General features: G+C 44.2%; 1 protein-coding gene and 1 long non-coding RNA gene across 2 annotated transcripts in view; one reads left to right on the forward strand and one right to left on the reverse strand.

The window, feature by feature from the left end:
* LOC134909844 (uncharacterized) overlaps positions 1–6,014 on the forward strand; it is a 210,520-nt gene extending 204,506 nt beyond the window's left edge. The window contains exon 4 of the long non-coding RNA XR_010176042.1: positions 5,931–6,014. This is a non-coding gene — a long non-coding RNA (uncharacterized LOC134909844). The remainder of the gene's footprint in view (positions 1–5,930) is intronic.
* Positions 1–23,200, reverse strand: part of LAMA4 (laminin subunit alpha 4) — a 222,287-nt gene that overhangs the window by 77,772 nt on the left and 121,315 nt on the right. The window contains exons 23-29 of the mRNA XM_063917152.1: positions 22,360–22,522; positions 19,892–20,025; positions 6,560–6,731; positions 6,347–6,478; positions 5,969–6,108; positions 4,181–4,316; positions 3,716–3,853 (exon numbers count right to left, since the gene is read on the reverse strand). Coding sequence (XP_063773222.1) covers positions 3,716–3,853; positions 4,181–4,316; positions 5,969–6,108; positions 6,347–6,478; positions 6,560–6,731; positions 19,892–20,025; positions 22,360–22,522 — 1,015 coding nt within the window. The remainder of the gene's footprint in view (positions 1–3,715; positions 3,854–4,180; positions 4,317–5,968; positions 6,109–6,346; positions 6,479–6,559; positions 6,732–19,891; positions 20,026–22,359; positions 22,523–23,200) is intronic.

Raw genomic sequence — 23,200 nt, forward strand, 5'->3', positions numbered from 1 at the left:
TCCTCGCCAGAGGTAACGGTAGAGGGAAAAGAATGCCTGCTACGGCTAGTTCCCAGGAGCAGAAGTCCTCCCCGGCTTCTACTAAATCCACTGCATGACGCTGGGGCTCCACTGAGGGAGTCCTCCCCGGTGGGGGCACGTCTTCGACTCTTCAGCCATGTCTGGGTTCAATCAGACGTGGATCCTTGGGCGATGGAAATTGTATCCCAAGGATACAAGCTGGAATTCGAAGAGGTGCCTCCGCGCCGATTTTTCAAATCGGCTTTACCAGCTTCTCCCCCAGAGAAGGAGATAGTTTTAGCTGCAATTCAAAAGCTATATCAACAGCAAGTGATTGTCAAGGTTCCCCTAATTCAACAGGGGAAGGGGTACTATTCAACCCTGTTTGTGGTTCCGAAACCGGATGGCTCAGTCAGGCCCATTCTAAATCTAAAATCCCTAAACCTGTACTTGAAAAGGTTCAAATTCAAGATGGAATCGCTCCGGGCGGTTATCTCCAGCCTGGAAGGGGGGGATTTTATGGTGTCACTAGACATAAAGGATGCATACCTTCATGTCCCCATATATCCCCCTCATCAGGCGTACCTGAGATTCGCTGTACAGGACTGTCATTACCAGTTTCAGACGTTGCCGTTTGGGCTTTCCACGGCCCCGAGGATTTTCACCAAGGTAATGGCGGAAATGATGGTGCTCCTGCGCAGACAGGGAGTCACAATTATCCCGTACTTGGACGATCTCCTGATAAAAGCGAGATGAGAGATCGGTTGCTGAAAAGCGTGTCGCTCTCCCTGAGAGTGCTGCAGCAACATGGCTGGATTCTGAATCTACCAAAGTCACAGTTGGTTCCAACGACTCGGCTATCTTTCTTAGGCATGATTCTGAACACGGAACAAAAGAGGGTTTTTCTCCCGATGGAAAAAGCCCAGGAACTCCAGAACATGGTCAGAGACCTGTTAAAACCGAAAAGAGTGTCAGTCCATCAATGCACTCGAGTACTGGGAAAGATGGTGGCAACTTACGGGGCCATCCCCTTTGGCAGGTTTCATGCAAGGACATTTCAGTGGGACCTTCTGGACAAGTGGTCCGGGTCCCATCTTCAAAGTCATCAGAGAATAAGCCTGTCCCCCAGGGCCAGGGTGTCTCTCCTGTGGTGGCTGCAGAGTGCACACCTTCTAGAGGGTCGCAGGTTCGGCATTCAAGACTGGGTTCTGGTGACCACTGACGCGAGCCTCCGAGGATGGGGAGCAGTCACACAAGGAAGAAATTTTCAGGGAACATGGTCAAGCCAGGAGGCTTGTCTACACATCAACATACTGGAATTAAGGGCCATATACAACGGCCTACAACAAGCGGAGAATCTTCTTCACGACCTACCGCTTCTGATTCAATCAGACAACGTCACAGCCGTGGCCCATGTAAACCGCCAAGGCGGGACAAGGAGCAGAGTGGCAATGGCGGAAGACACAAGGATTCTGCGCTGGGCGGAAAATCACGTAAGCGCTCTGTCAGCAGTCTTCATTCCGGGAGTGGACAACTGGGAAGCAGACTTCCTCAGCAGACACGATCTCCATCCAGGAGAGTGGGGACTTCATCAGAAAGTTTTTGCAGAGATAACAAGTCTTTGGGGACTTCCTCAAATAGACATGATGGCGTCACGCCTCAACAAGAAGCTTCAGAGGTATTGTGCCAGGTCAAGGGATCCTCAGGCAGTAGCGGTAGACGGTCTGGTGACACCATTGGTGTTTCAGTCGGTCTATGTATTCCCTCCTCTTCCTCTCATCTCCAAAATATTGAGAATCATAAGAAGAAAAAGAGTGCAGACAATACTCATTGTTCCAGATTGGCCTCGAAGGGCCTGTTATTCAGATCTTCAGGAGATGCTCACAGAAGATCCATGGCCTCTTCCTCTCAGGGAGGACCTGTTGCAGCAGGGGCCCTGCGTGTTCCAAGACTTACCGTGGTTACGGTTGACAGCATGGCGGTTGAACACCGAATCCTAGCTAGGAAAGGTATTCCGGAGGAAGTCATCCCTACTCTGATAAGGGCTAGGAAGGAGGTGACGGCAAAACATTATCACTGTATCTGGAGGAAGTATGTTTCTTGGTGTGAAGCCAAGAATGCTCCTACGGAAGAGTTCCACCTGGGCCGTTTTCTACATTTTCTACAGACAGGAGTGGATATGGGCCTGAAGTCAGGCTCAATTAAGGTACAGATTTCGGCCCTATATATATTCTTTCAGAAGGAATTGGCTTCTTTCCCAAAAGTCCAGACTTTTGTAAAGGGAGTGCTGCCCATCCAGCCTCCTTTTGTGCCCCCAGTGGCACCATGGGACCTTAACGTGGTGTTACAGTTCCTTACTTCACACTGGTTTGAACCTCTTCAAACAGTTGAGTTGAAATTTCTCACTTGGAAAGTGGTCATGTTGGTAGCCTTGGCATCTTCTAGGCGGGTATCCGAACTGGCGGCTTTGTCTCACAAAAGCCCCTATCTGATTTTCCATGTGGATCGGGCAGAGTTGAGGACTCGTCCTCAATTTCTGCCTAAGGTGGTTTCATCGTTTCATATGAACCAACCTATTGTGGTGCCTGTGGCTACGGGGGACTGGGAGTATTCCAAGTCTCTGGATGTAGTCAGGGCCTTGAAAGTTTATGTAGCCAGGACGGCTCGGGTTAGGAAAACAGAAGCACTGTTTGTCCTGTATGCAGCCAACAAGGTTGGTGCCCCTGCGTCTAAGCAGACTATTGCCCGCTGGATCTGTAACACGATTCAGCAGGCTCATTCTACGGCTGGATTGCCGGTTCCAAATTCGGTAAAGGCTCATTCCACTAGGAAGGTGAGCTCTTCTTGGGCGGCTGCCCGAGGTGTCTCGGCATTACAGCTGTGCCGAGCAGCTACTCGGTCAGGTTCAAACACTTTTGCAAAATTCTACAAGTTTGATACCCTGGCTGATGAGGACCTCATGTTTGCTCAATCGGTGCTGCAGAGTCATCCGCACTCTCCCGCCCGGTCTGGAGCTTTGGTATAATCCCCATGGTCCTTATGGAGTCCCCAGCATCCTCTAGGACGTAAGAGAAAAAAAGATTTTAAACCTACCGGTAAATCTTTTTCTCCTAGTCCGTAGAGGATGCTGGGCGCCCGTCCCAGTGCGGACTAAATTCTGCAAGACTTGTATATAGTTTTTGCTTACATAAGGATTATGTTACAGTTTTGATCAGTCTCGGGCTGATGCTGTTTTGTTTAATATTGTTAACTGGTTCGTATATTCCATGTTATACGGTGTGGATGGTGTGGGCTGGTATGAATCTTGCCCTTAGATTAACAAAAATCCTTTCCTCGTACTGTCCGTCTACTCTGGGCACAGTTTCTCTAACTGAGGTCTGGAGGAGGGGCATAGAGAGAGGAGCCAGTGCACAACCATTCTAAAGTCTTTAGAGTGCCCATGTCTCCTGCGGAGACCGTCTATACCCCATGGTCCTTACGGAGTCCCCAGCATCCTCTACGGACTAGGAGAAAAAGATTTGCCGGTAGGTTTAAAATCTTATTTTCTTCTTAGAAATTCTCCCGCTTACTCTTAGTTGCCCCTAAATATTTGAAAACACATAATTTACGCTCATTATTGAGACATAATCTAACCTATTTTACATGATAGTCTGTATTGAAAAATACTGTATTTAATGAAAGACAATAATTATTATTATGGTGAATTTGTACTCACCCCTTCAGAGTGATAGAGCAACAGTCCACTTGGCTGTAATGTTGTAAAGCTAAAACCCCCTTCATAAGCATCAAAGGGCGCCAACTTCTGATTGGATGCAATATAGCTTTGTCCATTAAAATACGCTCTGCGAGACATCTATGATCAACAGGGAATAATCAGTCATGTAATAAACAGCTATTTATTTAATTTATTTATGTAAACAATATTTCTATAAATAAATTAAACTATTCTATCCCATATGACTACCTCTTTTTAAAAGATATGAAATTGACATTGTTTTTTTAGTTAAACTTTGGATCTCATGAGGAGACCACAAAATGCATTAACAGAGTTTGAATTGGATGAATAAATTCATAGCTTCCTGATTATAAATTGAATGTAATAATTTGATTACAAACAGTCACAAGCAAAGAATAGGAAGCTTTTGTCTCCTCATTAAATTTACAGTATGATGCAACTTACAAGTGACTCCTCAGGGCAGCCATAACTAATACCAATGGTTTCTGGTTCTTCTAAGAGATTGAAATCTTTTTTCTGGAACTGGAAACTTTTCATGCATCCTCGATAGGCAATGTCTGCAGCCAGGTGAGTCCTCATACTGCAGAAGATACATATTATTTGCTACATAACTAATAGTAGCAGCTTGTTTTTTTATAATAGCTTATGCATTTTACTGATAATGTTCTTCAGAAGGGATGCAGTCAATATCCCGGCGGTTGGGATCCTGGCGTTCAGGATACCGACGCCGGGATCCCGACCGCCGAGAATGCTGGCAGCGATGCCAGGGCTCATCTCACTCGTGGGTGTCCACGACACCCACAGAGTGGGAATAGTACTTGTGGTGAGTGTTACAAGCCAAGGGGCTTTCTAGCGCTCGCCCCGCTGCCGGCATTCTGGCGGTTGGAACCCGTGTCGGTATTCTGATCTCCGCGATCCCGGCCGCCGCCATTCCATCCCCAACCCCTTCAGAATAATGTACTCTGAAATAATTACTTTATACACAGACTTATAACTTATTGAACCAACATCAGAATCTAATTGCTAGCTACACTATTTAAAATGCTCACAACACCTTTATTTTAGAAGAAAAAATATCATTAATTCATAATCTACTTTGCTTACTGTGGGGCTGATTAAGAGGTGGACAGTAATAGCACAGCTGCTGCATCTTTGTACGTAGCGGCTGTGCAAAGTTATACAAAAGCCGCAGGGGCATCTCAAGTAAAAGACGCCCACTACAGGCTTGTCTAATCCAATGCTGCGTTCCGAAGATGCAACATCGAAACAACTTTGTGACTATTGGACATCTGAGTAACCCTCAGGTCATGATGCCGGGGCCAGTGAAGCTGTGTTGCTTGGCACACCCAGAAATCCGACATGCCCCGTTTTTCTAGGACACTTCCTATTGGTGCCCCATTGATGCCCCCAAAAGCATATCAATCATACTGCTGCGTTTGGGAACTGTGATAAAGTTGTATCCCCGGATCTTCACACGCACAGTGCGGCGCCTGCGAATGACCAGATCCCAAACCATCGGACAGTTGTGGAATTATCGTTAATAGCTTTCACCACTGAATCAGCCCCTCTGGTACCAGCAACTTCATGCGTTAATAATTAATAAGTTTTACGTTATATATGGAACTAGCGTTTGCGTGCTGCTTTGTTCACGTGGATGTCTGTTATTGCTCAGCGGAACTAATTTTACAAAGACAGTAGTGCTATTGCACACGCCGATTGTCAAGCATCTAGTTTTTCCATTATTGCTCCTCTCCCTGATGTCACATCGAGATCATGCATACCTCATTTTCATTCTAGGTCACTAAGCTATCCAATACTGAAAACGCAATCCAAATTCATTCAGTAGACAGACAGACAGACAAAAATTCAGATTTTTTCCCCCGTCTCCATAGTTCATAAACAGTCTATGTATAGACACATCCCTTGAAGTTTTGTTCGTATGTATAGCTAACATATTTAACATGACAACAGATTTTAAAATAAGAAAATATAATGATTATCTTGAAATGACTTAGGACAGTTACTTGTACATATTGTTAACTGTACTGTGGAGTATAGTTTTGTAAAATGTGATATTTCACAAGACAGTTTCCTGTGAGTCTCATGAATAAACTTGCTGTGCTCCCAACATGTGCATGTGGTTGACAGTTCTGTTCCAATGACAAGCTTATTGACACAGCTTTTTTGCCCACAGTCGATCTGCTATCCTGTTAATGAGAAGAATGAACATACCTCTGCAGAACGTGTGAAGGAGCACCACCTATGTAAATGTCAGTGAATGGAACTGAAGTCTTATCGTTGTCAACACTCTTTACATGTTTTCTGTCAACCACCAAGATCATCTTCTTAGAATTGTGATAAATGACAGATATCTGGAAAATTAAATTTGGCAGTGAAGTCTGTGTTTACTCTGTGAGCTTCATTTATGCAAAATAATGTTTACAGATACTGTATTTTAACATTAGCATACTGTGCAATAATTAAATGTTATCTTTTACCCACCAGTGTAAATCTCCAGCATATTTACTTTATATAGTGTTGTAGCACGACAGGTTTAAAGTTTCAGATTACTCAAGCATGGAATATAATGGTGGGAGCTTGAAAAAATACCTCATGATATCTTGCATCATTGATCTGGGCTTTTTTCATTGAGTCATCAAGAAGCACAGGACCTTTACCGAAGCCGAAGTCATACGTCAGCCTTAGGTAGCCATCTTGAATTTCTAGGCTAAAGAATTTAGTCTGAAGAATAATAAATATGTTGTGGGTAACTTGAAATAAAATTATAGTCCTTTATAGTATTATGAGTAGAGAAGTACTTACTCCATTAACCATTAGGAAAATAAGCGCATTATCTACAGGTGTTCGAACTTCAATGTCAAAGCGGGTGACTTGTGTAAAGCGTCCTCTCCTTTCAATATTGCGTACTACGGCATAGCCAGAACCATCAAAGAAGTAACTGGCAGCACGGCTCTGGGTGAAAGCCAATTTATTTCTATGAAAAAAAAAAGTTATTATCATGATGGTACTGTATATGTAACAGTAAATCACAAAGTGTAGAATACATATCCTGCATTATGGGACCATGCAGAGCTCAACGTATGTCACACACAAATACACAAATACAGGGAGTACAAAGAGTCCCTCCTCAGTGAGCGCTGTCTGTGGCTGGAGATCTTCTCCCACTGTGGCAGGACAGCGAGGGACAACGCTTTTAATACTTAATGTAGGTAAGTATGTAATGAATTCTATACTATTTCATGTAAATAAAATGTTTAAAAGCAATTATGCATTCTGTTAGTGTCTACACCTTAGGACAAAGAGGCAGAACTGTGAAAGGTCATGCTGACTTAGGCAAAGTTCAGTAAGGATGCGCTCACACAAATGTGGCCCATGCAGAGCAACACATAAGCATATATATGCTTTATCTTTTGTGCCAAGAGTAGAGCAGGTGTAAGAACACACTGATGATCACATGTAGTAAACCAGGCACATATGCTGCCAGGGCAGAGGCATATGCATCTTGAGATGAGAATAAGTGTGAAAATGTAAACTTATTCTATGTATGTGTCTTCTGAGAAATGTATAGTGGTGCAGTGTGTGTGTGGGGATGGGGGGTACCACTTGGCCAGAGCTTGTTGGAGGGGAATAGCAGGGCCTAGGTCCAATGTTTGTAACACTGGAGAGAGTAGACTACTGCTGCTGTGTGCTAAGCTGCAGAGCGTCCAGGGTGCAGCTGCTGTAGCAGGGATCCAGTCATGATCCCAGCAGTAGGAATACCGATGCCGAAAACCCGGCACTGCTCGGAATCCCACCATGGATCTAAATGCCGGCGCCAGGATCCTGAACTAAAATCTGCTGGTTCTCCACATCTGGTAATCCATGCGGGAGGAGGTTAGGTGTAGCTGTGGGTGGAGGGTTAGAGTCAGACTGCGGGTGAGGGGGGGAGGTTAGGTTTAGTCAGCGGGGAGGGTTAGGGTTAGGCCGCGAGGGAGGGACGGTTAGGTTTAGACTGCGGGGAGGGAATAGGATTAGGCACCACCGGGGTAGGTTAGGGTGGTAGGTTAGGATTAGGCTGTGGAGGGGAGGGGGGGGGGGGTCAGGGTGAGGCTGCAGGGAGGGAGGGTTAGGGTTAGTGAGGTTAGGTATTGGGGATAGTATACTCACCACTTAGGTGTCGGGATCCCGAGCATCAGTATGCCACTGTCGGCATTGTAGCTGCCGTGAATCTGGATCCCGATACCATCCCGCTGAAGCAGCAGTTTCTCACTTTCTACATGACATGCGGTGACGCGCATAGTGTTTTGTTAACTTTTTTTTTTTTGGGGGGGGGGAGGGAGGCGTGATAATCTATGATAATTTTACTTCTAACTCTGCGAGGTCACCAAAGAGTGCAATTAAGATGTATGAAAATGATCCAGTCTAGCACTGTCTCTCATATGTATAAAAAGCTATTTATTAGAGCTGGTTATTCAGATTATATCTACTGGCAATAAAGAATGGTGCATGCTGTGTTCTTTGTTAATTATGTATATCAAATAGTAAAATCCCGTACAAATAAATTAAACATCTGCTATCTCTGAAAGACAAAGCAGATCTAGCTCAATCACAAAAGTTGTGGTTTAGCAAATAAACAAAGAAAAGTTCAATGCGACATTCACAAATATTCTGCCAATATTTGAATGTCCGGATCGTAAATTTTTAACAGTTATCTTAAAAAGTGGGAGTGGCCTCATCACCACCACAATAAAGTGCCTACAGATGTGTCCTCATATAGCTTGCCTCAATACGCCATGCAGCAGGAGATGCGTGAGTCAGGCGGCAACTAATGGGCAGCTTTGCTAACGTCAGGCGTCTTTTTTACAAAAGAATCTCGATGTGACTAGGATGCACAAGCATCTTTTGCTGATTAAAATGATATGCGGCATACCTATATTTGTGTGCCACAGCGGCTATATCTGTATACGAAATGCTACGTTACAGTGATTTCCAGGAAAAACCAGTAAAGTAGCATTTCATATGTAGATACAGCTGTGGCCGCACACAAAATATAGGCATGCTGCATATCATTTTAATCAGCAAAAGATGCTTGTGATAGCAATGCGACTTAGATGCATTTAGATAGAAAAAGTCACACATAAAGATGCTCGTCGTTACAGAGTCACACCATGGCATGGTGTGACTAGAAGGTCTGTTTAACGTAACTGCAGCAAGGATGTAGGAAGACACATCTGTATGTGACATTTAAAATAGGAATTTGGGGGGTCATTCCGAGTTGTTCGCTCGCTAGCAGATTTTAGCAGCATTGCACACGCTAGGCCGCCGCCCTCTGGGAGTGTATCTTAGCTTAGCAGAATTGCGAACGAAAGATTAGCAGAATTGCAAATAGAAATTTCTTAGCAGTTTCTGAGTAGCTCGAGACTTACTCCTAGATTGCGATCAGCTCAGCCCGTTTCGTTCCCAGTTTGACGTCACAAACACGCCCTGCGTTCGGTCAGCCACTCCCCCATTTCTCCAGACACTCCCGCGTTTTGTCCTGGCACGCCTGCGTTTTTCCGCACACTCCCAGAAAACGGTCAGTTTCCGCCCAGAAACACCCACTTCCTGTCAATCACACTCCGATCACTTCATCGATTAAAATTCTTCGTTCGGACGTGAGTAAATCTACTAAGTTTTGTGCTAAAATACTTAGCGCATGTGCACTGCGTACCATGCGCATGCGCATTTTTGCCTTAATCGCTCCGTTGCGAAAATCGGCAACGAGCGAACAACTCGGAATGACCCCCTTAGTTCCTACCGGTAATTCCTTTTCTCGTAGTCCGTAGGGGATACTGGGATGGATTAGTACCATGGGATACTGGGATGGATTAGTACTATAGGGTATAGATCGGGTCCATTGGAGCCTGGCACTTTAAGATATGTTCAGTGCGTGCTGGCTCCTCCCCTCTATGCCCCTCAACCAGACTCAGTCTAGGAAAACTGTGCACGAGGAGATAGACATACTTTGAGAGAAGGAAAACATACAATAGCGGTGAGGCAACGAACCAGCACACAAGATAAGAAAGGATTGCCGCTCTAACCAGAACAAAGGATAGCCACGCTAACAAAAGCAAAGGATAGCAACACTAACCAGAACAGTAACAGGGACAGCAACAGCAGACCCAACCAAGAGCTAACAACCAGATAAGCAGTAACGCACTGAGGCAGGCGCCCAGTATCCCCTACGGACTACGAGAAAAGGAATTACCAGTAGGTATTAAATTCCTACTTTCCCTAACATCCTAGTGGATACTGGGATGGATTAGTACCATGTGGAAGTCCCAAAGCTCCCAGAATGGGTGGAAGAGTGCTGAGACTCCTGCAAAACCACCTGACCAAACTGAAGGTCCTCACCAGCCAAGGTATCGAACTTATAGAACTTTACAGTGTCATAAAGGACAAAGTGGGAGTCAAACTTCCTGTGACAAGCTGTCCTTTTGACATAAACCTTCAAAGCCTGAACCACGTCCAAGGACTTTGGAGCAACTGAGGCGTCAGAAATCACTAGAACCACTATCGGTTGATTAATGTGAAAAGCCGAAACCACTTTCGGCAAAAACTGTGGGCGAGTTCTGAGCTCCGCCCTACCCTCGTGAAATATCAAATAAGGGCTCTTACAGGATAAGGCCCCTAATTCCGACACACACCTCGCAGAGGCTAACACCAGCAACATGGCAGTCTTCCAAGTTAGAAACTTCAACTCCACCCTGTGTAGAGGTTCAAACCATTCCAATTGGAGAAAGGTCAGAACCATATTGAGATCCCATGGATCCGTGGGAGGGACAAAGGGCAGTTGATTGCGAAGGACATCCTTCAGGAATTACAGCCAGCTGCCTCTGGAAGAATATGGAGAGAGACGAAATCTGAACCTTGATGGAGCCCAACCGTAGGCCCATATCCACTCCCGCTTGCAGGAAGAGCAGAAAGTGTCAGAGTTGAAATTCCACAGTAGAATATCTTCTACCCTCACACCAAGAAACATATTTCTTCCAGATACGGTGGTAATGTTGAGACGTGACCACCTTCCGGGCTTGGACCATAGTCGTGATAACCCTGGAGGGGAGACCTTTTCTGGCTAGAATCTCCCTTTCAACCTCCAAGCCATCACACATAGCCACAGTAAGTCTGGATAGACAAACGGCCCTTGTTGAAGAAGATCCCTGAGAAGCGGTAGAGACCAGGGCTCTTATAGAGACATGGTCAGGAGGTCCACATACCAGGCCCGGCGAGGCCAATCTGGGGCAATTAGAATTGCTTGAACATTTTCCCTTTTGAGTCTTTTTAGAACTCTGGGAATCAGAGAATTGGAGGAAACAGGTATACAAACTGGTAAGTCCATGGTGCCGTCAGAGCGTCCACCGCTGCAACCTGCGGATCCCTCATTCTGGAACAGTAGCAATGAAGCTTCTTGTTGAGACAAGAAGACATCAGGTCTATCTGCGGACAGCCGCACCATTGAACCAGCTACTGGAACACCTGAGGGTGAAGGCCCCATTCCCCCGGATGGAGGTCGTGCCTGCTGAGGAAGTCTGCTTTCCAGTTGTCCAGTTCCAGAATGAATATGGCTGAGATGGCCCTTGCGTTGGCTTCCGCCCCGAGGAATATCCTTGACACCTCTAGCATTGCGACCCTGCTTCTTGTTTCTCCCTGTCGGTTTATGTACGCCACCACTGTGGCGTCGTCCGACTGCACCTGTATGGCCTGAAATCGGAGGAGATAGGAGGCCAGCAAAAGAGCATTGTATATTGCCCTGAGTTCCAGAACATTTATTGGAAGCGAAGACTCCTGACTTGACCACTTTCCTTGGAACTGAGCCCCTTGAGTCACCACTCCCCATCCGCGGAGGCTGGCATCCATTGTCAACAGAGTCCAAGACTGGGTTCTGAAACTCCGACCCTCCACAAAGTGAGAAACTTGTAGTTCTGTGGTTTCGGTGACAGAGATATACTCTGGTGCATGTGCAGGTGAGACTCTGACCACTTGTCCAGCAGATCCAGCTGGAATGGACGGGCAAGGAATCTGCCGTTCTGGATTGCCTGGTAGGAGGCCACCATCTTGCCTTGTGGGCAGATGCAAAGGTGTACTGAGATCTTGCGGGGTCTGAGCACAGAGCAGACCAAAGCCCGAATTGTCAAGGCCTCGTCAATGGGGAGGAACACCGTGTCCAGTATCACTCCCAGGAACTGAAGTCACTGACGGTTCCAGGTGAGATTTCTGTAAATGTAGGATCCACCCATGGTCCGTAAGAAATGAGTAGTCAAGTTGATGCTGTTCAGCAGACTCTCCCTGGACACTCCCTTTATTAGGAGATCGTCCAAGTAGGGGACTATGTTGACTCCCATCATGTGGAGTTGGACGTTTCTCCGCCATGACTTTTGTGAATACCCTTGGAGCCGTGGAGAGACCAAAAGGTAAGGCTTGAAACTGGAAGTGGTGGTCCAATATAGCGAATCTGAGATAAGCTTGATGAGGGGGCCATATTGGGATGTGTAGATATGCATCCTTGATATCGAGAGAAAGCAGGAATTCCCCGTCCTCCAGACCAGAGACCACCGCTCTTGAACTTGAACACCCGTAGGTATGGGTTCAGAGATTTGAGGTTCAAGATCGGCCACACCGAACCGTCCGGTTTCGGTACCACAAATAAAATCCCCTGTTGTGCAACAGAAGAGGGACTGGAACAATAAACCCTCGTTGAAGTAGTTTTTGAATGGCGTCCTGCAAGGTAACTCTTGCTACAGGTGAAGCTGGTAAGCTTGGCTTGAAGAATCTGTGAGGAGGGAGTGCTTGAAGTCCCTCACCCAAGCATCCTGGCAGGATTCCATCCACACATGGGCGAATTATTGTAGTCGATCACCCACCTGAAAGTCACCCTGCATCTGGGGCCAACGCGGAGGTTTGAGTGGATGAGGATATGGAGGCCTGGTCCAGAGATCCAGCAGCCGCTGGTTTACGGGATTTACCTCTATTTCCTCTAGCAGCATTTGAGGCACCTCTGGCTCTGCCTCTAAATCTGGCCACACAAAAGGACTGTAGAGAGGGCCCTGGATAGTGACGTCTAGCTGGAGGCGCAGCAGACGAAAGATATGTAGACTTACCCGCCGTTGCTTGAGAAACCCACTTGTTTAGTTCTTCCCCAAACAAGGCATCCCCTGTAAAAGGAAGATTTTCCACTCCCTTCTTGGAATCAGCATCTGCTGTCCATTGTCGCAGCCACAGAGCTCTGCGAGCTGAGACAGCCATAGCGGTTGCACTTGCACTTGCATTAATGAGGCCTATTTCTTTAATCGCCTCACTCATGAAATTAGCAGCATCCTGGATATGTTGCAATAGAGTCAGGTTCTCATCCTGAGGCAGAGTGTCAAACCCCTCTACTACATTACCAGACCATTTGACCATGGCCCTTGTGATCCAACCGCAAGCAACAGTGGGTCTCTGTGCGACACCCACTGCCGTGTAAATTGATTTGAGTGTAGTCTCAATTTTACGGTCAGCAGGGTCTTTAAGAGAGATAGCACCAGGTACAGGCAGCACAACCTTAAGTGACAGCCTGGACACTGAGATATCCACAATCGGAGGGTTCTCCCATACCTTCCTATCCTCAGGTGGGAAAGAATTTAGCAACCATTTAGGGGTTTGAAATTTCTTGTCAGGATTGACCCACGCCTCTTTAAAGAGTGAGTTTAATTCCTTGGAGATAGGAAAGGTGGCAGTAGATTTTGGTTTTACATTAAAAAACAACTCTTCATCAGGTTCTCTATGTGGTATGTTGAGGTCTTCCCTAATAGAATATATTAGGGCCTCCACACCCTGAGACAGAGTATTGTCACCCTCCATGTCCACTTCACCTTCACCCAGATCAGGCATTTAATTTTCAGAATCAGATTGGAGTACATGTGGTAGTGTGTGTTTATGTGAGACCAGCCGGGGGGGCTGAGGAGCCTGTCTGTGGTCAGCAGCCTTGACTAAAAAATCATCCACAGATTTCTTTAGGATCTGCCTTTCCTGTCTGGCAGTAGCCAACTCTGTATTAATATTAGAAATCATTCCTCTGAATGATTCTAACCACTATTGCTCCTGTATACTGCTACCCTGTGAAGGGAGAGAGCACTGAGTACATAGGAGAGATCCCCTGGATGAATGGGAAAACTTTGTGTTGCATGAGGGACACACAGCCTTTTTGCCAGACATTCTGATACAGCAGAAATACACACAGTATTAGTGAAATAACACAGGTCAGTGAAATAACACAGAAAATCCCAGACAGCCTGAATGGAGTGACGCAGAGAGGGATGAGACCAGCACACAATGCCACAGTCAGAGCAGTACTCTGCCGGGCATAAACCAGAGCCTTAGATAAGGCAGCTGGCGTTAGTGTTTATCTATATGCTTCCCCCTTTCTAAAAATCCCCTTGGTACCAGTACAAGGCGATTTAGTAGGGTCTGTGGAGGAGCAGCGCGTTGTATGCAGCCTGGAGTTACATAGTTATATAGTCAGTGAGGTTGAAAAGAGGCAAAATGCCCATCGGGTTCAACCTGTATTCTGCATTAATCTGTTTATTTTATAATGTGCATGCTGAAGTAATGGTTTAGTACCGATTTACAGCAATGATTCCTACCACTCCCAGATAATTTTAATGTCAATATGCTAAATGCTAAAGCCCTTGATACGTTTTCCTGTTAGAAATTTGTCCAATCCATTTTTAAATGCATTTATAGAGTCTACCATTACTACTTCCTCCGGCAGTGAGTTCCAAATCTTTATTCCCCTTACAGAGAAGAACCCTTTCCTACGTTGCGTACAGAATTTTCTCTCTTCTAGCCTCAGTGAGTGCCCACGCGTCCTATACAGAGTAAATAAATCAGTTGCTAGCTCCGTGTAATGCCCCTTTACATATTTGAAGATATTAATAATGTCTCCTCTTAGTCTCCTCCTTTCTAGTGAATACATATTTAATTTAGTAAGCCTCTCCTCGTATTCCAGTGTCTCTAAACCTTTAATCAATTTAGTAGCTCGTCTTTGAACTCTTTCTAGTTCCGCAATGTCCTTTTTGTAATATGGGGCCCAAAACTGAACGCAACATTCCAGGTGTGGGCGTACCAATGATTTGTACAACGGCAGGATTACATCCTCATCCTTGATCTCAATGCCCCGTTTAATGCACGCAAGCACTTTACTTGCCTTTTTTGCTGCAGTTTGGCATTGTGTACTGTTACTAAGCCTATTATCTATGAGCACCCCCAAATCTTTTTCCACCATAGTTACCCCTAGATTTTCTCCATCTAGAGTGTAGGATGCAAGTGTGTTTTTTGTCCCTAAATGCATAACTTTGCATTTTTCTATGTTGAACCTCATTTTCCATTTAGACGCCCAGAATTCCAGTTTAACTAAGTCATTCTGTAGAGATTCCACATCGGTTTCTGAGTTAATTACCTTACACAGTTTTGTGTCATCTGCAAAGATTGACACTGTGCTTTCCAGGCCTATTCCTAGATCATTGATAAATATAATGAACATCAGTGGGCCAAGAACAGACGCTTGTGGTATTCCACTGACTACTGGTGCCCAGCTGGAGAACATCCCATTTACCACTACTCGTTGTTCCCTGTTGTCCAACCAATTACCTATCCAAGTACAAATAGTATTTCCTTTTCCAAGTTCCCTTAATTTGTGGACCAGTCTCCTATGTGGCACTGTATCGAAGGCTTTTGCAAAATCTAAGTAAACCACGTCCACTGCTTTTCCATGGTCAAGATTCTTGCTCACTTCCTCATAGAAGCTAATTAAGTTGGTTTGACATGATCTGTTCCTTACAAACCCATGTTGACTTTTAGTAATAAACTTAGTTGCATGTAAGTGCTCCTCTATGCTATCCCTCAAAATGCCTTCTAATATTTTACCCACTATAGAGGTTAAACTAACTGGTCTATAGTTTCCAGGATTATTTTTAGTTCCCTTTTTAAATAAAGGCACTACCTCAGCTATGCGCCAATCCTTTGGTACCATGCCTGATCTAATCGAACTATTGAAAATCAGGTATAGGGGTTTAGCTAGCTGTGTCCTAAGCTCCATAATAACCCTCGGATGCAAACCGTCTGGGCCTGGTGATTTATTAATCTTTATTTTGCTTATTCTCTCCAGGACTACTTCCTCACTTAAACAGGTATCTAGCCAAGAGTCATTACATTCACTGTCATTAAGCAATACTGTTACCTGTGCATCCTGCCTGGTGAACACTGACGAAAAAAAATTGTTCAATATTTCAGCTTTTAATTTGTCATCGTTTGTCAAGGATCCTAATTCATCCTCTAATGGGCCCACGTTCTCCTTCTTCAACCTTTTACTGTTTATATATTTATAAAACTTTTTAGGATTGGTTTTACTCTCAATAGCGATTTGCTTTTCGTTAGCAATTTTAGCTGCTCTTTTTACTTTTTTGCATCTTTTATTGCATTCCTTGTAAAACCGGAATGACTCCTCCCCTCCATTAGATTTAAATGTTTTAAAAGCACGCCTCTTATTAGCCATTGCTTCTTTGACCTCCTTATTAAGCCACATTGGTTTGTGCTTAATACTCCTGCGTTTACTGCTCATTGGAATGAATTTGTGAATATTGCTTTCAAGCAACCCTTTTAAAGTATCCCACATTTCCGACGTGTCCTTGCCATGAAACAACTCATCCCAGTCAATGCCGTTTAGTGCCCGTCTCAGCATATTAAAGTTAGCTTTTCTAAAGTTTAATGTTTTGGTTGCTCCCTTATAGCTATTTTTCTTGAAACTGATGTCAAAAGTGATCATATAATGATCGCTGTTTCCCAAGTTCTCCCCAACTTTAATGTTTGATATAATGTCCACGTTATTGGTAATAACTAGGTCCAGAATAGTTTTACCTCTAGTTGGGTCCTCGACTAATTGAGTCAGGAATTGATCCTTCAATGTATTTAAAAACCTGTTGCTCCTAGTTTTTAAACATGAATCGTTCCTCCAATTTATATCAGGATAGTTAAAGTCTCCTAACACTAGGATGTCCCCCATTCCTGCTGCTTTTTCTATTTGCTGTAGGAGTTGTTCCTCCTCATGTATGCTGATATCCGGTTGCTTGGAACACGTGCTAATGACTAGTTTCTTTGCCTCAGTGCCCTCACTTGTGATCTCAACCCATAGCTACTCCACGTTATCTCCAATCCCCTTGCAGATAGTATCTATTACGCATGGTTTAAGAGATGGTGTAACGAAGAGACATATCCCTCCTCTCCTTTTGGTAGCCCTATCCCTCCTAAAAAGAGAATAACCCTCCAAAAACGCAACCCAGTCGTGGGAGTCGTCCCACCATGTTTCCGTAATACCTATAATATCGTATTGGAATTTTAATGCAAGACATTCCAATTCTCCCATTTTACCTGATAGGCTTCTTGCATTCGCATTTTAGCATAGTGTTTCCCTTCACGGTTTGTTTTAATGGTATCTTATCTGTATTTACAAGTGTCTTTCTGGACTTACTCTTACCTATTGTTAATCTCCTCCCCCCATTACCACCTCATCATATTTAATACCTCCTTCCTCACTACTAGCACTATTTGACATAATAAGTCTTTCTATGTCCTGCCCCCTGATGTTAGTATCTTCCCTTATGCTTTGGACATTCTTTTCTATATTCTGCATTGTTGTGGAATACTCATCCATAGGTAATAATTTTGGAATATCACGGACAATACCAGTGTCCGTAACTCCGGTGTCAATACCCATGCAGATACCCTTGCCTGCTGATCCTTCGCTCCCCTCTTCTCCTCCCCCAAATTGTTCCTTACCCCTATCTTTACTGTTCTCCCTCTTTGTCCCGTAGATACTAGCTAAACCCTCCCCCCAGGCTCCTAGTTTAAAAGCTTCTCCAACCTTCTAACCATCCTACCCCCCAGCACCGCAGCCCCCTCCTCATTCAGGTGCAATCCATCTTGACAAAAAAGATGGCGCCTGACTGAGAAGTCCGCCCAGTGTTCCAAGAACACAAACCCCTCCTTCCTACACCAGTCTCTAAGCCACACATTTACCTCCCTAATCTCCCTCCCTGGGCTAGCGCGTGGCACTGGTAATATTTCTGAGAATATTACCTTAGATGTCCTTGCCTTTATTTTCTTGCCTAATTCCCTATAGTCTTTCTTAAGGACATCCCACCTACCACTAACTTTGTCATTGGTGCCAACATGCACCAAGACCGCCGGGTCTTTACCAGCCCCTCCCAACAATCTATCTACCCGGTCCGCGATGTGCCGTACTCGAGCAGCCGCTGGAAATGGCGCCTCTGAGCCGCTGGTCCTGCTCTCCGGGAAGCACCACCCCCATAATGGCGGACGGTCCCTCAATAAAGATTATACTGGCTTTATCCATTATTTGTGTAAAACAGAGTCAAAAACCCTTTTTTAACACCAGTGCGGGTGCCCTCAGCAGGCACCGCAGCCCACAGTCAGGTGCCCGCTGCACCCTTATGCTGCCGTTGTCACCGGGGACCTGCTAACCGGGACCCCGCTGTCTGTACTCACCGCACCACGTCTTCAGTATCTGTTAGGGTGGCGGCATGCTCTCTGCGTGTGCGCACACCCTGGGGCATGTGAAACAGCGCCTCAGGAGCTATTGTCCTGTCAGCGGGGATGCGAACCATTAACCCTATAAGAGTTGGTTCGGTCCCCCACCTAATTCCCGAGATGGATGCAAACTCGTGCCAGCCAGTACTGCCTGAAAACAAGACACTAACAAAAACTTTGAAGAAAACACTCTGGAGCTCCAGAGAATGCACAAGGCTCCTTGGACACATTTTTCTACACTGAGTCTGGTGGAGGGGCATAGAGGGGAGAGGAGCCAGCAACACTGAACATTTCTTAAAGTGCCAGGCTCCACTGGACCCGATCTATACCCCATAGTACTAATCCATCCCAGTATCCCATGGTACTAATCCATCCCAGTATCCCCTAGGACGATAGAGAAATTAAATGTATGTATATATATATATATATATATATGTATCAAAGAAAAAAGTGTAGATTTAAAAAAGGCACTGGCAAAAACAGACTAGAGTAGAGGCCCATACACACTTGCCGATAAAATGAGCGACGTCACAAATTTTCCCACTCCCTGAGCGACGTCACTCATTTTATCGGCAAGTGTGTATGCCGCCAGTGACGACCGATGCGCAGCACCTCGGGTCGGCAACGATCGTTGCTGTCGCCAGTGCATGCAGGGCTGGCGGAGGCCTGACGTCACTGAGCGATATGAGCGGTCATATCGCTCAGTGTGTACAGTCGGCCGCTGACCGGCTGACCAAGGAGGGGGAAACATTAGACAACGTTGCTCACAGAGCGACATCGTCTAATGTGTATGGACCTTTAGAGAAATCTTGCAATAAATGTACAGGAATGCACAACAAACATGATACAAATAGGTTTCAGTAGTGTTGGTTTTAGCATTATGTTCTAAAATTTTAATGCTGCATTAAAATTGTTATAATGCAGCAATCCCTGCTTCTCATGCATTGGTGCTTGCTACCAGCACAATACATACAATACACTGCATTGGTAAAAGTGTAATGCATGCTAAGTGGCATACAATTCCATCACTGAAGGGGTTTTGCCTATTTTCCCAGTGCATCTGTGTGAACAGTACCTTACTATTCCTATTTGTGAATTTGGCAACTGCTTATTGTATTTTAGACATCAGTACATTGCACTGGTCTCTGAGCAAGTAAGCCTATATAATTGCCTATATATAATTGTACAAGTTATAGTCTGCACTCAAATTACATTTAAATAACTGATTACTTTTTTTTATAATTAATCTATTGTTTGATCTCAATTCCAGAACTGCTATATTAAACAGAAATGCATTCTTTTATTAGTGCAACTTTAGTAAGTGTGCGTCTTCATGGTAGGAGCAGCTACTATTCTGCTAACCTTGGTTGCAGGGAATACCTAGAAATATACTAAGCAATTCTATTTTAAGATAAAACATTCTGTGTTCAGGACTGCATAAACCAGGCACCTCTATGCTAACAAATAAATCTCAGCGTTATCATTATTGTATACAATATTAAATGAATTCTGGTCAAAGTGTGACATTTGCTTTACCTGACACAAGGTGGCGCTGTGATTGTATTTATGTTATATATGTTCTGGAAATTGTACAAGCTGACAACATCATTATTTACAGTGGCGAGCTCCAGACAGCCAACAAAGCCGGGTAGGTTTAAACTGTCCGGGATCTGAAAAAACAAAACAAATCACCAGTAAGCAGGTGTAAATCACACTGTACCAGCAATGCCTGGCACGGGTATGGGACTCCAGGTCAACACCAAAAAGGCCGACACACCTTAAGTCGACACCAATTGGTCGACACCTTAGGTTCACACCTGAAATAGGTCGACATGGATAAAAGGTCGTCATGAACAAGATCGACATGGAAAAAGGTCGACATGAGGTTTTTATGTTTTTTTGGTGTCGTTTTCTTCGTAGAGTGACCGGGAACTCCAATTAGTGCACCATGTCCCCTCGCAGAACTTCGGGCAAGGTTAACGTTCCCAATTGTAGTCCACTGGATCGTAAATTATGAAAAAGTAAAAATTTTTTGAAAAACTCATGTCGACCTTTTTCCATGTCGACCTTGTCTACCTTTTGTCCATGTTGACCTAAGGTGTGTCGACCAATTGGTGCCAATCTAAGGTGTGTCAACCTTTTTGGTGTTGACCTGGAGTCCGGATACCGCCTGGTACACAGCCAGGGGCGTAGCCAGAACTTTGTGGGCCCCATAGCAACATTTTGAAGGGGTCCCCGTCCCAATGCTTCTAGAGAGACACTTCTCTGCTGCAGTTGTTAATTTTATGCCCTATAATAGTGCCCTAGTTCATTTTCTGAACCAAAGTAGAACTTATTTAATGTTATGCCCCATAGTAGTGCCCTAGTTTATTTTATGAATCGTATTAGTGCTTAAGTTCACCCTATGTCACAATTCAGAGCTGCCAGTACACATTATCCCGCACAGCTGCCAATTCACATTATGATATATAGTGTTCCCCGTTCATATTGCATACCTCCCAACTGTCCCGATTTTTGCGTGACAGCCCCATTTTCAGGAGAGCGCGCGTGTGTCCCTCCTTGGGCCAGGACAAAGTTAGGAGGTATGATATTGTGCCTCATTACAGTGCCCTGGTTCATATTATATAACATTAAAATGCCCTCTAGTTCATTTTATACCACACTACAATGAGCAGGTCCAGAGGTATACCTAGATAGATTGCAGGCCCCAAGGACAAAGTTTGTACCACCCAATGGCGAAAAATGTATATAACACATGTAACTGTGACAGGGAAGGTGGGCCCCTCTCAACTCTGGGCCCCATAGCAGCTGCACTGCCGTGCCTATGGTAGCTACACCCTTTTACACAGCCTACCACCGTGTTATTAGTTGCTAATAAATATGCCATGTCAGTAATACCCCGTTATCTGTATGGTAAATCTCATGTCTGTAAAGGTACTTATAATACTATATATCCATTATTTCTATTTCTTAAACCAGTGGTTTCCAAGCTGGGAGTTATGCTGATTATCTCAATAAGAAACTTTTGTCTTATGGGTGGTGTGAAAAAAATGCTGAGGCTCTAGGGAGCCATGTTTCGAGAAGGTTTGGGAACCACTGGCTTAAAATATTCCATTCTCATTTGCAACTGAACAGTAATGACCACATAATTGTTTTTTTATGCTGTATTTTCATCATGTATAGTTGTAGTTTTCGGATGTTCAACCATAATCTCCAAATGCACTTAAATGGTCAGAAGTTGGGATACGAAAGCTACATACTGTGAACTCAGGATTACATTAGTCTACATACGATCAGGGACTGTAAGTGACAAGTCCAAATGCTCTCAGTTCTTGCTGAGACCACAGTGACACAATAAATGCTAAAATATACATTTTCAAAGGTTCACAGTGCAGGAACTCATAATCAAATATGCTAACAAACAGTTAAAGACACTGGCTACATCATTATTAATCTAATTTTATTTGATTTTTTTTTATTATTATTATTATTATTATTATTATTACTAATAATAATAATAATAATAATAAGAATATTATATTCCATTGAAGGGAAAATGGGGACTTCTATGCATATTAAACAGCATTTGTCCTGGGTCGTAAAAATATGCCTGTATAGGGGTATATTCAATTAGTGTAGAATTTTCGTCAGTCAGAAAATTCGACCTCAATGTATTCAATAACGGGAGTTTTCGCCCATTTTTTAATTCCTTTTCACCCATGCCGTTTCGTGTTTTTTTGGGGTCAAATTGACATGGAGAAAACGGACCCAAAACCTGTCGAAAATGCCCACAACTTCGACAAAACACATGGACTGGCGGTTTTTGCCCATGCCGGATTTTCGACCAGTCGAAAAAAATGGCGCAGGCGTTGAATAGGTCGAATGTAAATTCGACCTAAAAATGGGCGAAAAGTGTTTTTTCTTGACTGGTCGAAAAACCGGCACTAATTGAATACCCCTAATAGTGTACAACATGTAAAAATGATTAGATCCCCAACTCATACCTTAAATCCTTTAGGCACTCCCCCAACAAAGAACACAGTATTCAAAGGGTCCAGATTAAGCAGAGAATCACTCCCAGGAGCTTCGTCCTTCTTGATGAACTTTTCCTCTGCTGTACTGCTCTGACTAGGTACAGTCAAAAGTACTTTGCCGTGTCGTCCCAATCTAGGAGAAAATATAATGTACAAAGTATAAAATTTTACATTTAATCAGATATTTTTAAAAATGAATGTGGTAGAACAAATGGCAACACATTTCTATCATGGACTAGTTAGATACATATAAGATGAAACGTTTAGATTTTTTTAGAAATTATATAATCAAACTGCAAAAAGTTGAAAATATGTTACTTTGTTAAGAAAATGATATCCATTCAGATGGTCAACAATGTTAAGGTCGACCACTATTGGTTAACATTGACATGGTCGACATGGACAAATGGTCGACACGTGAAAGGTTGACATGGCTTTTTTTTAAATTAGATTTATAACTTTTTCATACTTTACCATTCACGTGGACTACAACTAAGAACGGTAACCTATGCCGAGTGCAGCAGTAGCGGAGCGACGCAAGGGGACGTGGTACACTAATTGGGGTTCCTGGTCATGTTACGGAAAAAATGACACCAAAAACAGTGCAAAAATCCATGTCGATCTTTTCATGTGGCAATCTTTCACGTGTTGACCATTTTCACGTGTCGACCATTTGTCCATGTCGACCATGTCAACCAATAGTGGTCGACCTAGTGACTGTCAACCTTAACATTATCGACCATTCATACCGGAACCTAAGAAAATATGCTAGCTGAGAATTGCTAGTCAAAGGAATAGTGCAGGTCAAAAA

The sequence above is a fragment of the Pseudophryne corroboree genome, chromosome 4, assembly GCF_028390025.1.
Source record: "Pseudophryne corroboree isolate aPseCor3 chromosome 4, aPseCor3.hap2, whole genome shotgun sequence".
Lineage (NCBI taxonomy): Eukaryota > Metazoa > Chordata > Amphibia > Anura > Myobatrachidae > Pseudophryne > Pseudophryne corroboree.